Source organism: Cebidichthys violaceus, unplaced genomic scaffold (genome assembly GCF_023349555.1).
Source record: "Cebidichthys violaceus isolate CVI_PGR_0920_01 unplaced genomic scaffold, fCebVio1.0.p SCAF_33, whole genome shotgun sequence".
Lineage (NCBI taxonomy): Eukaryota > Metazoa > Chordata > Actinopteri > Perciformes > Stichaeidae > Cebidichthys > Cebidichthys violaceus.
Window position 1 is genome coordinate 1,690,609 of NW_027176517.1, and position 18,697 is coordinate 1,709,305.

The 18,697-nt window shown below is 43.0% G+C and overlaps 1 protein-coding gene across 1 annotated transcript in view; it reads right to left on the reverse strand.

Annotated features, from left to right (window-relative positions):
• Positions 1-15,147: 15,147 nt before the first annotated feature.
• LOC137883543 (BMP/retinoic acid-inducible neural-specific protein 3-like) overlaps positions 15,148-18,697 on the reverse strand; it is a 41,020-nt gene continuing 37,470 nt past the window's right edge. Inside the window, exon 8 of the mRNA XM_068725073.1 lies at positions 15,148-17,115. Within this exon, the coding sequence (XP_068581174.1) occupies positions 15,999-17,115 (1,117 nt within the window). The 3' untranslated portion in view covers positions 15,148-15,998. The remainder of the gene's footprint in view (positions 17,116-18,697) is intronic.

Sequence of the window (18,697 nt, forward strand, 5' to 3'; positions counted from 1 at the left end):
AAATGAAACTAAGCTGAATGACGGTACTTTTTCTCCACACAGTGTTCACTCCACGGAAATATAGAATCAATCGATAATAAGTAAGACAAAATGTTGATGTGAGGACTAACACCTTAACTGGGACAAATTGATGTGTGTTTAGTGAGACCGTACACCCTTTGAAAGAATAAACAACACACAGCCTCACCCAAAGTACTAGAGCTAGTGTGAAGGTTCTGGACCACATGGAACTAGACACACCTAATGGAACCATTAGTGGCTAGCTTGTCGGCTGGGGGGGGGGGGGGGGGGGCCTCTCACATCATGATATCTGAATTAAAATTGGTTCTATTGGTACCATATAGTCTGATAATGACTTAGTGCTAATCCTAAGCAGTTTTGGCCAAAAAACATGGAGTTTATTTTCTATAAATGTGATATTTTTGCCTTTTCTAAACCGGTGTTTTTGAATATTCCTTCACACTGGAGGCTTACATACATCATACATACAGTATGACTGTAAAGCTGAGGCTCTTATGGATCAGCCCAGTGTGATGAGGTTCGTTCTCAAAGTAATCATTTAACATAGACCGGTCCATTTGTATAAACTTTAACTTACTGTATATATTATTCCCTTTGTGACCTGGAGGATAATCACAGCCTCATGGAACTTCACAACCACTAACTACAGACACAGAGTGGTCTGAGGATGCAGAGCTCTCCTCAGGATGTTGACAACGAGAGGGTTGTATTCCTAATGTGATATTTTTGATAATTTCTTTTTTATATTTGAGTGGTTAAACCAATCGTTAAATTCAGCACCAAATCAGTGTAACAAACGGTACCGACCCAAATCAGACACTGTGTTCAGTACATGTGTGTTGGGAGTGTTCTTATGCTCTATGGGCACAAAAGCATTGATGCCTGAAGAACTTGTTCAGCATATGGACAGCGAGCAACTTGTTCCCCTTGTGGTCCCCTCTTCCACGCAACGTCAGTCAGGTGACCTAATGATGACACATCTGTGGAGCAGCTGACTCAAGAGAAACGTGGCGGACGGAGAGAGAACGTCATCATTCTGTCAGTCATAGAGGGCAGAGCTCAGGAGACGTTGCCTGCTTTAATGCGCAATACTACGGGTAAATACATTGGGTTTTTTCATACACTGGTCAATACTAATATTTTGGGTTATTTTGATATTTTACAATACAAGTAAACCTTCAAATCCCATCTGAAAACTCACATTTCTAAATGGTTTCGATCTTCAATGGCTACAACCAAATTATCTGAGTAGTTTGATGTTTTGCCTCATCGCTGCTTGGTTTTAAGTGTCCCTGTAAGGTGTTCGTGCTTGCATGCTTTGAAAGGCACCTATAAATAAAATGCATTATTATTATTATTCGTAATACCTTGCCCCTTTTCTCAAAATGAGATTTTTCTCAAACTCTGAGCCAGAAATCTCCACTTAAGTAGCACAAACACCAAACGTTTCCGGTGTCATTCCTGTCGATATCGTGTGGGATTTTGCTGAAGGGTTTGTTCATATATAATTCATAGCCTTATTTATAGAATATTGTATTCCTTAAACCACAAAAAATGAATTTTTTTGACTGCATTTTTTTATTTATGGAGCGATAAAAAACAAAAACAAATCTGATATCTCAACAAAATGAAAGAATCATTTCTAACCTGGCTCAATCCAAAATTGTTGTTCTTGAAATGTATGCAAATTAGCACACCGATAAGATAATGCATTATTTGCATGTTCAAACTGAAAATTCACGGGACAAGTTTCAGTTGGTTGCAACCTCACCGCTAGATGGCGCCAAATCCTACACACGGCACCTTTAAGCGCCGTTACGTCGAATAAAACCAATACTATTCACAAACACGTCATTACCTCAACAGTAACCTAGATTGAACGCTTTTTTCACACCTTTGCTGTTGACATTATAAGCTTGGATCTTGCTTTGATACATAGGTGTTCCTGTTATTGTGTCCACCTCCTGCACTCTGAAAACGTGTCCGTTGTCAATAAACAGTATTATCGTACTTTTCTACAGCAAGTACGACTAGTACAAAAAAAAAAAGGAGACACAGTTGTACAGTCGGTACAGACGAGGTGGACCTGTCACCGTGTTGACATCCCTGCTATTAGAGGAACATTCTCAGGTGCAGTGGCTGCTTGTCTCCAGTGTTTACCGAGGAGCATCATTAGCCTGGCGTCTCACAGCCTTAAAATGTCAAATATCCGCGGTAATGAACTGTGAGAGTGCACACTATTCCCAAACTTCCCCGCTGCAGCGCCCACATTAATCCAAATGCTCAAACTCTGCAACTCGAGTCCCTCCACTCATTAACTGTGGCAGATATCAAGATAGGAATAATGAGAAAGGGCCCGCAAGTCAGGACATATATTAAAGAAGTAGAAAGAGCAGGAGAGTGAGAGCACGAGGGAGAACACATTCTGTCATAAATGGGAAAATACCCGGGAGGAACCGCCCTGGCTCCGATGACAAACAGCATGCATTCATGTTGTTTGGAGGAGGTGACAGCTTCCTCTTCTAGTGCCAGAAACATGGAAGAATGTACGACTCCTAAAGTCTACCGACATGTATAATCAAGACCGGTTTTACACGGAACAAGCGTAAAGAACGTTTGTTGAAGACACTCCGGAGTTCAACACACACACACACACACACACACCTGCATTCATGAGCATGCCTTGGTACTATGGTTACTGTATCAAGTAGTACTGAATATACTGAAGATGGAGATGGTAGCAATTCATTTATTTATATGTGTTGATGCAAAAGCTGAAGGGCCTAACCCATAAAGGTAGCGGGATATTGTTTTTGATATAGCATAACAAAGTGAAATGAAACAATTGACCTATTCCAAGTAGAGAAAACATAATATGGGATTTGTGGGACGTAGGCTACTCATTCAAGCCATTGATATTACATTATTATCATTTTCTTTAAAATATATGTCACCAACAAGGTGACATCCAGTGGGCTGTTGCAAAAAGGAAAGAATGTCAAATGTGTTGGGTTTTATGTTCTAAAATGATGATAAAGATATCTCCATGGTTGAAATGATGAGATACTTTGACAGACATTAGAAGCAGCTCTTCACAGGTCGCTCTACATTTGACGTAGACATGGATTGTGAGAACACTGAAGACCTTAAAACGTGGCTTTACAACACATGAACTACTTCAGGTGCTTGCTGCTTCACGTGGATTGTCCGGAGGATTTCAAGCGAGAAGCAGCTCTGGTGTAGAAAGAACTAAACCGAGGTGGCTGAGGTGGCGACCTGCATTGCACAGCAACTGGAAACATCTGGTCAGTGTCATGGTTACAGATGGATGCACCAAAAGTGCCATGGGGATATTTTTATCATCAAGTCTAACTTTTCATTTATTGTGTTTGCTGCAGGAAACGGGCTTCCATATAAAAGGCAAATGATTGTCTTAAAAGTAAAGTCTATGCTGCTTTACAGTGATCATAGACTACATCTCCCACAATGCATGTACAACATGTTTACAGTTGAATAAACAATAATCACATGCAGAGAGAGTTACATAGTAGTCGACCATGGTGCTGATGTGGCCCGGGATGAAGATGAGTCTGACACCTCTGCTCTACACTGAAGACGCACGGCATTATGGGAAATTGAATCATATGCGAGTCAAAAGTGTATAGTTTGCACTACAAAAGATGTTTTGCACTTTTTATTTTCCTTCCCAGAGTATAAATCTGCTACAATTGTGTGTGTGTGTGTGTGTGTGTGTGTGTGTGTGTGTGTGTGTGTGTGTATGTATGTATGTATGTATGTATGTATGTATGTATGTATGTATGTATGTATGTATGTATGTATGTATGTATGTATATATATATATATATATATATATATATATATATATATATATATATATATATATATATATATATATTATTATGAAGTATTGCAAAACCCTTACTGGGCAGATATTGACTAAACATTGTTTTCCATTTCAGAGCATCACAATATATTGCAACTCATTGCACTGCACCGTCAACATAATGTGTCATGCTGCCCATATTTTAAGAAATATGGAAACCAAATGACCAGGTTCCGTCTGTGACTTGAATATTGAACAGGTCTGCCGTGTGCAGCACATTTTAAACAGACGGTGTCACCTTTTAGAGGACTCTGGATGTAGACTTCAATGAAAGTTTCCCCTCAATCAATAAAGCAGAGTTATGTATGTTGTTGTTCACATGTAGCTGAACTATGGACCTTCCTCATGACTTTTGTGTTCAGGAAATCAAACAAAGAATTCAATGAAATGCCAAAAATGAATCACTTGCAATCACAGGCACCTCTCCTACAGCTTTTAAAACAACTTTATTTAAACCACTGTTAACAAAGACAACATGGATTGTTCTGTCATCTCCAACTGCTGTGGAGACCTTCAGGTCCTGAGATCCACAGTCTCCCAGGACCTGAAGTGGGCCCCCCAACATCGACACCCATCCGGAAAACGACCCGGCAGAGGTTGTACTTCCTGCTCCAGCTCAGGAAGTACAACCTGCCTCAGGAGCTGCGGGTCCTGTCCTCCTCCATCACTGTGTGGTTTGGATCGGCCACCAAACAGGACAGGAACAGACTACAGCGGACTGTCAGGTCTGCAGAGCGGATCACTGGTTCCGGCCTACAGAGCTCTGAACGCCAAAACCACCAGACACCGGAACAGCTTCTCTCTCCGTTGGCCCTTACATCTACATCTGTGACATATACCAGCAACAATAGTTCTGCTCCCAATGTAAACCTGCATCGTTTCAGCTGACGTAGGTAGAGCCAGAGGGGCCCCCAGTTTAGAGGAGCACCCCTATACCCATAGAATCTGGAGTTGTAACTATAAGTAACTAACTAGCCAGATAAGGTTTGGGCTTCTCCATCTGGTAGCTGTCGCTATTAGGTTATGGGCGAAGCTGATGTAGTCTACGCCCTACTGTCAGCCTTGTTTGGAGAATGAGTGATGTTACGCTCTGCTCTCACAGCGCCGCCGCTGCAGAAGAGGTTCATTCACATGCTTTGTTTAACATTGAATGAGTCGGGGGAAGACTCGCATGAACATCACAGATAGAAATGGATGAAAGCGCGAGGAGAAACCCAGGATTCCACAGCGCAGATGTCTGTCACTGTCGGCTGTGCGATGGCATCACAACACAGCCAGTGACACGAATGCTGTTTTAGAGCCACGCCTGGCAAGAGGCCTTTGTAGTAAACAAACACCTGCTGTGTCTGCCTCATGTCGACGGTGAGCACAACACACAGACAAAGTAAACCTGCTTCTGTTTGTTTGATTGGGGGATGTGGGGAAGAACCCCTTCAACCATTTACCTGTGTAACATGCTGGAGTAGAAGAAGTGCCCTGGACGGTGCACACCACTGCTCACGTTCAGCACGAGGCCCACAGCCGTTGGCCGATCTCCAAATAGCGACAAATTAGTAGGGTGGAGGATTGCACCGCCCAGCTGTGACAGTGCATCTCTGCAGCCATGGGAGCTGCCATGGTTTCCCCCACCAGCAGCTGCACCAAAATAATGGTTATGCTCTCGCGTGTGCTGCACTGACCAACACCAGTGGTCCTCCATTACATCCGTCACAGGTGGAGGTCATCTGAAGGGCCATCTATCCAGGGTACAAACTGTCACATCGCAAGCAAACACCATGATAAGACGACTGAAATGTGCACAAACAATGAATGTTTGGGTTTCTGTTTATGCAGTCCGACTGATTGGAGATTGGATGCAAAAAGGTTCTGCATAAGCAGTCGCTGGCATTCACAATCAGTGCATCTTCTCACACTGACAACTTGTTGCTTTTATCTCGTCTCCCGTGTCTCACGTGGCTGGAGCAACGAGAACTTGCTCTGATTTACATTCAGGACGGCGCTCAATCAGCGGGTTTGTTTTGATCGCCGGGCTGCTTTCGTTCTGATTCGCAGAGGAAATGCCTCCCTGAAAGTGGTTTCCAGTAACAGAGAAACATGAGAGCCATTTGGCTTCAGACACATTTTAGAATCGCTGATATTCACTAATATTTACTGATGCCCTCGTTTGTTGCACTGACACAGAGTGAGTTTGTGGATGTAAGCATTTGTTTAGTGATTTTGCATGGAGTAATGAACAGATTGTTCGGTGCCTGTCATTTCTCTTGCTTCCGAGAATCGCTGCATCCCACGGACAGACGCCCCATAATGCAATTGCAAGTCGGGCAGCATCCACCGCATCACTCGTTCCGTTCGCAGTCAGACTAAACACATGGAAGTCTCAAGATGTTTAATGACGGCAGTGGCGAAGGTGAGTTTGGAGGCGTAGAAGAAGCAAGAAGCAGGACACACAGGAGCCCTCTGTGGGGCTTTAGGAAGAAGGTTAATTACTGATTAGGGCTATGGTGGGAGGGGAAATTGCTTTCGTTAATGTTCTAGTCTGTGCAGATGGTAAAACCCTAAAATAAAGGGCCTTTCATATTTTAATGCAACTTTTTTTCAAATTGCCAAAACATTAGATATTTAAACCTGGTTTTACATAGTTAAAATATACTTATTAATATGCCATGAATATATTATACCTGGCTGTTTTCCCTGAACCAGTTTACATAGAGTCTAAATTATGCATGTGTTAAAGTGGACTGTTGTGCTTGCTTGCATTATTTACTTAATGTAACATTACATACATACATGCTTAGTAATTAATTACTTGGAATGAACATTGGGATGATATTCCTTTCTGCATGTCATTTCAAACACCCCAGGAGAATATTGCATTCACTGACTTTTCCTTTTCATCCTCAAATCTTCCAAGACAGAGGATTGACTGAAATCATTTAGAGCATTCGTAAAAAGCGGCATTCATTGCTCTTAATTGAGTCCGTTGATTGAAACTGACAAATCCCGAAGACCGAAGCCTCAGAAACCCGACGCCTGCTTTCACCGTAGTCTAAACACACTTCAGCTGCTCTCATTAAAACGCCACCACAGCCACGTTAGCCTCTCGGAGCTGAGCTGTAGTGGGGGAATCGGCTCTGATCGCTCCTTGGCCTGGAGTGCAGCTGCAGACCCGCACAGGGCAGCAGTGGGCAGGTGCAGGAAAAGGCCCTGATGATTGGCTGGCTGGTGTGGCCGGGCCTCCGGTGGGGCCGGGGCTGGAACTCCTGAGGAAGACGCACACAAAATGAGCCTCTGCATCAAAAATTGAGGTTGGCAACCTCCATGCACGTCTGGGCGATTTTTCAAATGAGCATTTCTCAGCCCCAAAGGAAACCACGACGGCACTCCAGCTATCATAAGCAATTGGAATAGAAATGGACACAAAATTCTTTTTTTTGCCGGAATGCATAAGTAGGTTGGGCGAGAGAGCAAGCTGTGAAGTTCAAAGCGTGGCTGATAAGAGTGCGGGAACTGAAAGAGACGTGTTTTATTTCCTATGAAATGAGGTTAGTATATTTTTGTTTCTGTAGTTCTTCTGTTAAGCCTCGCATTTCCTTTTTCCTGTTCCTTAAACAATGAAAGGAGATCAGAGGAATGGGCTTTGAGTCCTAATAACACAGTAAGGGCTGCTGTGTGTCCTGCTCCCACTGACGCAGCTCTGAGAGCACAAATAGCTCAACTTTCACATCAGAGATGAGATAAAGCTCTGTTCAAAGTGTGATAGATGAAACTAGACAAGAGTGCTATCAGCTGTCTGTAATGCACAGCATTGATAACATAAGGGTGGCCATTGTTTTTCAGTTGCATATCTCTTTTGATTAGATTACGCCAACTGAATCAAGTGTCAGGCTCTGAAACCCAAACAATATGCTGAAAGATATTTTTCAGAACAATGGCCTCCTGATGGCAGAATAACAGACGGCTGGAAAAAAAAAAAACGGGCTTTTGACGCAACGGGACATTTTCGGACTATTGGGCCATGAAAACGACGGGTAGTCCCCAATCCTCAGAGCCGCTTCCAAAGGTCAAAAAGGTCACAGGGTTTCTAATCTTAATCAGTTCCTTTTCGGGGCTTTTCCTTAAATCTGATGATTTGAAGAAAATGTGCTTGCCTTGGATCCAGATTGTACACCACGCTTAAAAAGAACTTGGCAGTTGATTGAGGGACAAATTTGCATTTGGCCGACCAAATCACTATTTTTATAGACCCGTTTCGCAATTACATATTCTCCGTGTTAATGCTACTTTCAGATGGAATTAGTTCTTTATGTGCTCCGATGCTTGTAGTACATTAATTTAGTTTTATTGCCGCTAAATTAGATTCACTTACCCCCTCTGGCAAGGAAGCGTAATGATCATAAAAATAACTTATACCCCAAAACATTTGCTCTCAAAATATTCAGCTCAAGTACACTGCAGGTAGGCCGCATGAATGTCGATAACTTTCAAAAACTTCTTTATGTTTCTATTGTGATATGAACTGAATCGCTGTCGTCTTCTGGCTGCAGCTCTTCTGGAAGTCACAGGCTGCTCTGCCGGGTCAGGACGCCGCGTCTCGCCGCCTACTTTAACTTTCTCTGGAAGGTTTTCTCGGAGGATCTGATGATATTATCACCTTCACCCACCACATTCTGTGCAGACGGCGCATCCTTTAACATTATGTTTTAGTGCCACTATTAAGGCATTATGAGTTTGCGTGAGTGTGTGTTTTTTTTTTTCTGCTGTGTGACTCTCCGGGTCACTTTGGGAATTGCGTTTGATTGCAGCTTGTGTGGTGAACTATGAAGTACATTTTCAAAGAGCCGCACAGATCGCTCAGTGGGGAACCGCAGCCGGGACGCCGCCGAGGAGAACCGACGTGATGTCGAACAATAAAAGCAAAGCAGCGCACGCCGATTGCGGAAATATGTGTGTGTGTGTGCTCTCATATCGCAGAACATCTGCCCCTTGAGGAGGTAAATGTTGCTCCTTAAGAGTTGTTAGCACATCATTATGGAAACTAGAGCCTCTGTTGGAGCTGTGCTAAGATGTAGACACAAACATGACAAAGTAAATACACATCATGCATCAAACAAAAGATTCTCAGAATGAACTAATATCTAACTCATAGCTAAGAGTAAATTGTTCTTTAAAGGACAAAAGATCATTTTATTCTCATCACTGCATGCCAACACTTTTAAAATTAAAATCAAACGATCATTACATTTCTGTTTTTTTTGCATCACTCTGTTGAATTGAACCGTTTGCTCAGTGTTACTTCACTGTATGCGCTGAGGTAAATGCGTCGAGTGTGATATCAAATATTACATCAGAGTGTGAAACCTTCATGTTCAGCAGGACTTTGACCCGACGGCTGTCGGATCTGTTTACCGGAAGATCCTTGAATCTGAAAATGTGAGAAATAAAGAGATCTAATGCATCAATGAAACACACGGAACATTCTAGAGACACATTTGTATTAAGACAGGCATGGACCCTTTGTGATTATGTGCTCCTTTATTATTTAGTGGTTTTCCTACGAGTTTATCCCAAATCGTCTTGGATAGAGCCTGAAGCGCCAGACTGTTGCTTTAAATTCATTGAATAAAAGATGTATGCAAGAAGATGCACTCCTCTTCTTCTCCGTTTGTGCTAGCATTGCTGCTTTGCTCGGCTCTTAAGAGACACCTGTGCATTAATAGAATGGTGTGAAACCATTGGCAGTGTGGTGTAACGCATGCATGGATCCACTCGAGGTGAAGGACTCCACACTGAGCCGTTAGTCTCACCGGGCCGGTTCATTTTTATCTTTAGGAAGAAGTGTAAAGGAAGCCAAATGACATGATTCAGCTCATCTGGTTTTATATATTCAACACATTGGATGCATTGAAAATGACTCATCACCTTTGTTCCAGTAGCTTTCAGCGCTCTCAGACTGGTGAGTTGGTTGAATCTTGAGAAAACCTTGGAACATTTGTTTCTCCACAGCCTGAAAGACTTGACCTTTTCTCATCAAATGGCTCCACTCTGCCAGCCTCTCATCGTGGAGCTGTAATGGGGTGCTGGCTGTGATTGCTCCCTGGTCTGTCGAGGGAACGTGTCCCACGGGATTATGAAGTGATTCAGGGATTAGTTTTACTCTAAGGGTTTAACCGGAAAGGCATCGTTTTCTTTTCTACTTTTTTGACGATTCATATTAGTGACTTTAAATCTATTTTAATTCAATAAATGTATGTTATGCTGTTGTAGCATTGTGACGTATACCACTTGAATAACCAAACAAAAGAAGTTCTCTCAACCTTGCACCCGAGGGTAATAAAACTAACAACGGTCACTTCGAGGAAAATCAATCCACACATTAGAGCCGTCTTCATCACAATTCAGATTGAATGACACTGCTGGTAATTTCAATGAAAGAGAATAATATGTGGCTGCACAGCTGAAAGATTCTGATTTCAAGCCAAGGCCAAGATTTGACTCCCCTGAGACAGACACGCCACCATTTAGCCATGTCCCAAATAATCAGCGGGCTCCTGACAGATCGCTGCGAGGGTTTAGAGAAGGTCCAACGCCGCAGTGAGTCAAAGGAAATCTTTGAGGTACACAACGCGTCTGCCTTTATGACTATAAAGACACTTTAATGGGTATTCCTTTGCTTTAGTTACCACCTGCTCGGAGTTTAATGTCCCATTAATACTTTCAGAAATACCTAAATGTCCCATTTGCGTGCCTCTTTATGCCAGCGACAGTTGTGGCCAGAGGCATTACGTTTATGGCTCGTCAGTCAGTCAGTCCATCCGTCCCATTTGCGTGAACGCGATATCTCAAGAACGACCGCGGGGATCTTTTTCAAAAAACATTCGGCACAAACGTCCACTTGGACTCAACGATGAAGTAATTACAATTCCGAGATCAAAGATCAAGGTCACCGTGACGTCGCAAAATTCATCTTTTGGCCATAACGCCATACATCTATATGCTAATGTCGTACAAATGCCTAACCGTGTTAAATGATGAAGCGGTGACATTTTGGCAAGAAGTGGATGGAAGCTGTACTCTGACTGGTCGGCGGAGGCGGTAATTGGTGATTGATGGTTGGATTATGACGGCTGCCGGAGCACGAATTCATTCGATTTAATCTTCCTCATTGTTCCCACTTGGACCTGAGCTTTGATGAAAGTATCACATTTTTTTGGTGTGAATCCATATCAGTGGACTGGCTTCGCTCTGAGGTACATGGAGTCATAGAGCAACACGTTCTGCACAGACTTTTCTTTTGATTGTTGTAATGCACGGATAATCTCAAAACCAAATCACGATGCAGAAAAATAATGACAAAAGCAAAACAGCCGACACAGGCGCATAATGGGGCCAACGCTCCGATCCATTACATGTCGGAGGGTGTAATTACGGTACGAATGAATGAATGAATGAATGAATGAAGCATCGATGCTTGTGAGATTTGATAGAAGTAGCAGAAATATGCGTATGTTCTTCATGCAGCCCGCTATTGTTCCAATATGTCCAAAAATGCAACTTCCATTCATCCCTCTATCACATCATTCTCCATGCGCTCTTATCTATAGGTTCGCAGGGTGCTGAGGCATTTCCCAGCATCCACTGGGCCAGATTACTAAATTAAAATGCAACTTTATATTCCAAATGTTTACGTTCAGTAATCGATCGCTCAGATTTTGGTTTGATTTTACAGGAAATACTTTTAAGACGACAAACGTGTTCAAAATGAACTGAAGAGTCAGTCGGATGTATTGTTAATCTTTTTAAATTCTACCTATAGCTTTCTCTTCATCTATTGTTTCGTTCCACCAGGAGCAGGAAGGAGCAATTTACATTTGTCTGACATTTTTCGGGAGAAGGAATCGCTGCCTTTTCTTTATCGTGTGATGGGGATTAACTCCGGGCGATTTCAGTCTCTGAACCTGCATTTTCACTCCGACTTGCTTTCATCATATGAAGCGGTTAAAGATCAGAGAGGAGCAGCAGAATGGCTGCATGCTATACGTCTGCAGCACAAAGCGCTCGGAGGACGCGAGCGCGGCGCCTTTATTTCACGGCTTGGAGTAAGACATAAACCCCCGCAAATTACAACAGACTACAAACCCGTGATGGAACCACCAGTGATGGAACCACCTGAGATAAGGGGCTTTGATGCCGCGTCTCCCCCACTGCCTCCAGCAGCCATCAATCACCACAAATCCAGAAGAGATCTGAGGAAGAATCATTTCTCTTCTTTTTATTACCGAGCAGCATATGGTTCATGTCGAAAACCAAAAAAAAATAAAAATTGGTCAGTTGTAGTTTTAAATCACACATACACAAAAATGCATGTATCAAACGTTCTATGAAGAACTGTCATATGAAAAGAGAGACCATGTTTTGTCCTCACGAGGTCTCATGTCTTGGATTGATGTCCACAGGAATAAACTAGTATTAAATGATCCCGACTACCGGCTCCGTTTATGTAAATCAGTTATGCTTTGGTTAGATTACCTGACCTCTAACAAGCTATCAAACGACGCGTGTTCCACTCAATAATTTATGGGGTTTTTATGTGGAAAGTGCTTTTAGAAAGGAATGATAAAAATGTCATTCAGAGATGCAAATTTTCCAAATGAGTTGAATAGCTCCTAATAATATTCACCCACCACTAACCCACTCACCAACACGCTCTCTATGAAACAAAGGAAATGGGTCTTGGATGCAGCTGTCACATTTTTTGCATCTGCACTTAATCATCTGGTTTTCCCCTTTTCTCTCTACTTGGTTTATATATTAAAATATATATTGAGCATTTAACTGCATAAACGGGTCGCAGAGCAAAACTCATTGGCTGGATTAGTTAAACCATCTGATGTGTAAAAGCTTCAGTCCCAAGGATTGGGGTCAGTCGGGACGTGTTGTAAGAGAATCGATAATAGCAAAAATAAATCCCCGAGGTTGAGGTCGACAAAGTGCACGATTCGGTTAGCATCAACAGCAATTATCAACAGCTAAGAGCAACACGGTAGCAGGCAGATTAAGTCACAAATGTCACTGGTTAGAGGTCTAAATCTGTGAGCAACTTGACAGCAGGCCAAGATTAAAAGGCGCTTGATTAAAGTGCTCTCTGAGAACCAGCTTCTGTTCTGTGTGAGCGGAGAAAGCTGCTCCACAGAGCTCTCCCAGCAGACGGTCTGAAGGGCACAGGTGAGGTTGACGACATCGCCAACGATCTCCCTTAAAAGCTAAGTGGAACGCAGCTCATTAGGATTATTAAACACAAATGTTCTTTTCCTACTGTCACAACGTTCGCTGTGAAAAAGGGTCTACTGCGAGTGGACTGGGTGTAAATATGCAGTGCATTAGGACACTTTCCTCCTCATCATTCTACATTGAAAATGACAAAAAAAAAAGAGGTTCTTATGTAATTTAACCAAAATATCACGTTGCCATAACTATCCAGACCCTTAATTAAATCAGCACTTTGTTGAAGCACCTTTGGCAGCATTTACAGCCTTAAGTCTTCTTGGGTATTATGTGACAAGCTTTGAAGATCTGGATTTGGGGACTTCTTGCCTGAGCTTGGAGCTCTGCAGTCAGGTCCTCATGTCTGGGTTTTTTGGATCTGATATGTGTTGTTAGACCTAATATATGCAGGTGTGTGCCTTTCCAGTGTCCATTCAGGTGAATGTTCCACAGGTGGACTCCAATCAGAAGTGATCAAGAGAAATGGGACGCACCTGAGTGAAATGTCAAGCGTCAAAGCAGAGGGCCGTAATACTTAAGTTCTGTTAGTTTTAATGCATTTGTCATTTAAAGGTATGATCTTTCTTTGTAGTTGGTTGTTGAAAAAAAGAAAGAACAAGTGTTAGGATCAATATTAGTTATGGCTGTTTTATTCCCACATGACCATGACACAATGCCTGTTATATGTTCATGTAATACTTTAATGCCCTATTTTCTGGTTCCATTGTTCTCACACTCAGACGCTTTAGTGTGTTTAAATCTTTTTTTGCATAGAATCCCTCACCCAAGGTATTTAATTCTTCATTTTGAGAGCTTATTTGTAAAAAATCACACCATCATATGATAATGGTTTCCTCAATGGCCTATCTAAAATCATATTTATTAACTTTTATCATCATACCTATATATTTAAGATAAACATTTTTATCTGAAAATGATTTTTTGGGAGATTTAACTTCAAACATCTTGTAGCGAACAGTGAATCGCCCTGACAACAGATCCAGGTATTACAAACAGCATGGGCTACATTCACCTGACAGGGCTGAATGCTCAATTCACATTTTGTTGGCGATGATGGATCCCGCTCTTGCCGCCTGGGTGGTCTGCACAACTTGTACAGACAGTTCAGCCCTCCTAAGCCTAAGAGTGGGCTCCTTGCCTATCGCACTCGTCTCCTAAGACAGAGCCCTTCAGAACTCGTGGTCCAGGGCCTCGTCATCAAAACAGATTAGTTGGCCGTTGCATGTGTGCTAAAGAGTCCACCTCCAGGGGCGGACGGTCCTGATGTGTCCGGGAGAACCACGGCGGCCAGTCGGTCGGTAAACGGAGCCGCTTCGTTGTGAAGGTATGCGTCTCTGAACCCCCGAGCCAATTTAAATGTTTACAACCTGTACCCTCGTCTGTCAATCAATGCTTCTGATTGGAGGAGAGGCCAGTAGAGGGCGGAGCCTGTTTGAGCTGGAACGTGAAGCCTGGGTTGGTCTCTGCAGTTTACACATTTTCTCGAGTGCTAATTTACTTAATTTGACTTTTTTAGAGAGAGAGAGAGAGAGAGAGAGAGAGAGAGAGAGAGAGAGAGAGAGAGAGAGAGAGAGAGAGAGAGAGAGAGAGAGGTGTTTCTACACCTGCAGCATAGAAACACATTGGTTATTGGTGATGACCATCCTCACAGCGGTCGCATGGTCAGTGGTCGGATATGCATCGGATTTATGCATGTATGAAAAAGTCAGGCGTGTGTCAAATCCACGACAGTCCATAAACAAGGCCCAGAGATTTGACATCCCATATCAGGGAAAGCTCTATTAATGAAGTGATGAAGGTCCTCTGTCCTCTGTCCTCTGCATACCGTCTCACCAACACATAATAAACTCCTCACTGATGGCATGAGTCACAAGGTAAGCATACTGTGTGTGTGTGTGTGTGTGTGTGTCAAGTATCTCCTCCATGAAAAGTGAACCATCTATAGACCACACATAAAAAGTTTGTTTTATTTAGTGTATTAACAAATTGTATTATACATTTTATAGACAGTTTTTTTTTTTTTTTTACTTCTTTTGATTCACAAACAACAGCATTATAAAAATAAAAGCACATGTAACATATATTGTGATCACTGTGTTTTCTTATCTGCAAATCTGGAGTAATACAGCATCTATTTATTCATTTCGTTTATTTATGCGGTTTTATTTTTTTTTTTTTGTTGTTGTCTTACAAAACTGTGTAGTACAGCGTTAAAAAAAGGAGTGAGTTCATTGATGAATGGAACGCTTAAAACAAAGGAGGTTCCCGTAACGCGCCGGGTTAAAAGACGTGATCGTAAAACAGGAAATGTGTGTTTATTGTTGAGCCTGGGAAATAAACGTGATGGCAAAGTACAAACAAACAAAAACATGCTGGTGTTGAAATGTTCATATCTGTAAGATGATAACATTGCTTGGGTAATACTTCATCAGCAAAAGCTTTTGTTTACGCATGAGAGCAATTTCAAATGTATGCAACCTACAAACGTCAGCACACTGGCAACACACCCGTGGTGGGAGAGCTTTGAATTCATATCACTAACCGTCAGAGTTAATATTTCAATCAGGAGAGAAAAAAAAAAAGCTATGAGGCAAGTTTGGTGAAATCCTCCTTAATTCTACAATGTTGTACAAATTTATAGGAAAAGCTCACATGAGGATCTCAAATGCACTCTTGAAATCCGCGACGACGGTGAAAATATCCCCCAAATGTCCGTCGCTCGGCTCCAGAATTGCTCTTAACCGTGCGATAACTGCTCTGCCGTCTGCGCAGCTGGCCGCCTGCCCACTTATTAGCTACATAATTTGGTTGTTTCGTATTCGATGGAGTTGGGCTGCTTGGCGCTGAACGTCTGCAGCGCTGCCTGGATCCTGGCGACGTCCGTGGTGGACAGTTTGAGCCGGTGCCGCAGCAGACAGGAGAAGAGGTCCAGAGGCTGAGCTCCAGGCGGGGAGAGCCTGTTGACCCGGTCCCGGATCTCCAGCAGCTGCAGCAAGGCGGAGTCCTGCGATCCCTGAGTATATGGGTAGTCCAGCTGTAAAATCAAGTCCTGGATTGCTTCTGGGTCAAAGTGCATACTGTAGCCATACACCTGGATGCTGTTGATCTTCATGTAGCCTAGATTCTGCCCCGGTTCCAGGTACTCCAAGGGCTCATAATATACAGTTCCATTCCCGGTGCTTGAGGGCGCTCTGACCCGACTCCGGAGGTAAAAGTGGACCGTCTCAAAAAATGTTTTCCACTTGTTGCCCAAAGTCAAAGTCCAGTTGTAACAGTCATAGGGGAGGTCTAATTTAGTCCTCTCCCAGTCTGGGTAGTTGGTCTGATCAATGGGCATGATCCAACTCTCAGAGTGGCTCCCCCCAAACGGGTTGATGTAGACGGACAGCATGGGGTCCAGAGTGCTGTTCTTGGTAAGGCAGATCTGTAGAGACATCCCCAGGAGCATGTGGACGTGGTTCGACTTGTATTTATTACTCTTCAGCGTCAGCAGCATCCTCTTCCTCCACGACGGGTCGAACCAGTTATTAAGCCTGACGTCGTTGCTGACGAAGATCCCGTGGATGCTGATGCGGTTGTCTCGTTTCTGCAGGAGGTAGCGCAGCTCCACGTCCTGCAGGTCCGTCTCGAAGCCGATGTAGTGATCGGTGGAGTCGGGCACTTCGTTGCGGCACGCGCCCTGGCTCAGCATGTGACCCTGGTTGCAGGTGGCGCAGCGGGAGCGGTTCTCGTAGGAGCAGGAGGCGCACGAGGTGCCCTCCCCCACCGTGCAGGGGATCACACCCTGGCAGGGGGGGTGCTCGTAGGGGCAGGAGCAGCTCCTGGTTTCCTCCAGGTAGGAGCCGATGTGGTTGTTCTCACTGCAGTACATGATGGAGAGGATGTAGTTCAGCCAGTAGCTGAAGGGCCTGCAGGAGAGGAAAAGTGCAGTATTTAAGGGTTGCAGATATAAATACATCTATGTAATAAAATAAAGTGTTCACGAAAAGAAAAAGAGGCTTGTCCAGAAACAAATTAAGGGAATAATTGTAATGTACTTAAGGTACCTGAGTAAAAACGAGGATAAAATTGATTTTTTGATTATCATCAAGAACATGAAACTATTTTTTCACACACAAAGTGTTTGGCGACCAAATAAATCCTCCCGGTATATAAAACCCGCACTAAAAATTGTTCGCTTGCGGTATCATGGGTTTGCGATGTGTGTTTCTATGTTACGGCGAGAATATATATATAAAAGAAACCTCGGCGAAGGTTTAATATCTCCCTTGTCAGCTTCCCGATAAAACAATGTAGGCGAGGGCAGTATGGGAGAAGGTCAACCGTCCTCCACAGCTCTGTGCCGCTTCAAACTCCCCAGAGACTCACGCCCACTCAGCCAAGTGCACATCTACACGGTCCATTCACATTTTGATAAAATCCTTCTGGAAATATATTTAAGTTTAGCACTCAAAGCTGGCCGATTGTTTTTACATGAAGCTGAAAGCAGAACAACTTGAATCGGATTCATTTTGATTGGTGCTGGAGATACCAAACATCTTCTTCTTCTTCCAAACACAGTCTCGGATGAAAACAGAAATATCTCATGTATAATAGTTTCATTTATTCTGAGACACAAACTCTAAATCAAAATTCCAGGACACTGTTTGGTAAAAATAAAGAGAAGCAGATGGGCTTCATGACAAACATATAATGCCATAAATCAGTCTTTCGCCGTCTTTGTTCCACATCTGTCACTTCTCATGAATGCTCTCCTGTGCTCTAGCAGTGTTAGCAGTTTTGTTATTGTTCTCATGTGCAGCTGCTCAATTAATTTAGGGCAAACAATGGTGCATGAATAAGTCATGTACGTTAAAATAAATTTGTATTTTTGAAGGAGTAATACAACAGTTGTTTGACTAACTACAAGCCGGGCTGCTTAGAGTGTGCAGCACTGAGCATTTTAACTCCAGTGATGAATATTACATCAAAGCCATTAAAAGTCAGCAGAGTTTCTTTCCACAGTTTCAAAAGCTCGGCTTCGAGCAAACAGACGAGGCACGTTTCAGCATTTCAAAATAAAGTTCTACCTCCTGTCGCATTTCTGCACAGGAACAAAATACTATACGGCAGTATTTGGTGGTGACTTTGTGGTGAATGTATGCGCGCGCACACACACACACACACACACACACACACACACACACACACACACACACACACACACACACAGCACCGTCACCGAGGTAGAACACATTTTGCAATACATTTAAAACTAAAGCCTCTCTCCAACGAATCTGACGAATGAAGACTGTGATACTTTGGATATGAAGTACAGAACAGACACATAGACCTTTAATAACACAATATAAAGTGACACACTGTTAGACTCTAACTGGGGCTACTGGATCTCATCTTTATGTAGATGTGATGACATCATGCTACTATATGCTAGGTGAAAACCGCCACCAGTATACTGTCTATATGTGTTCTTTTTCTTATGGAGTCTGT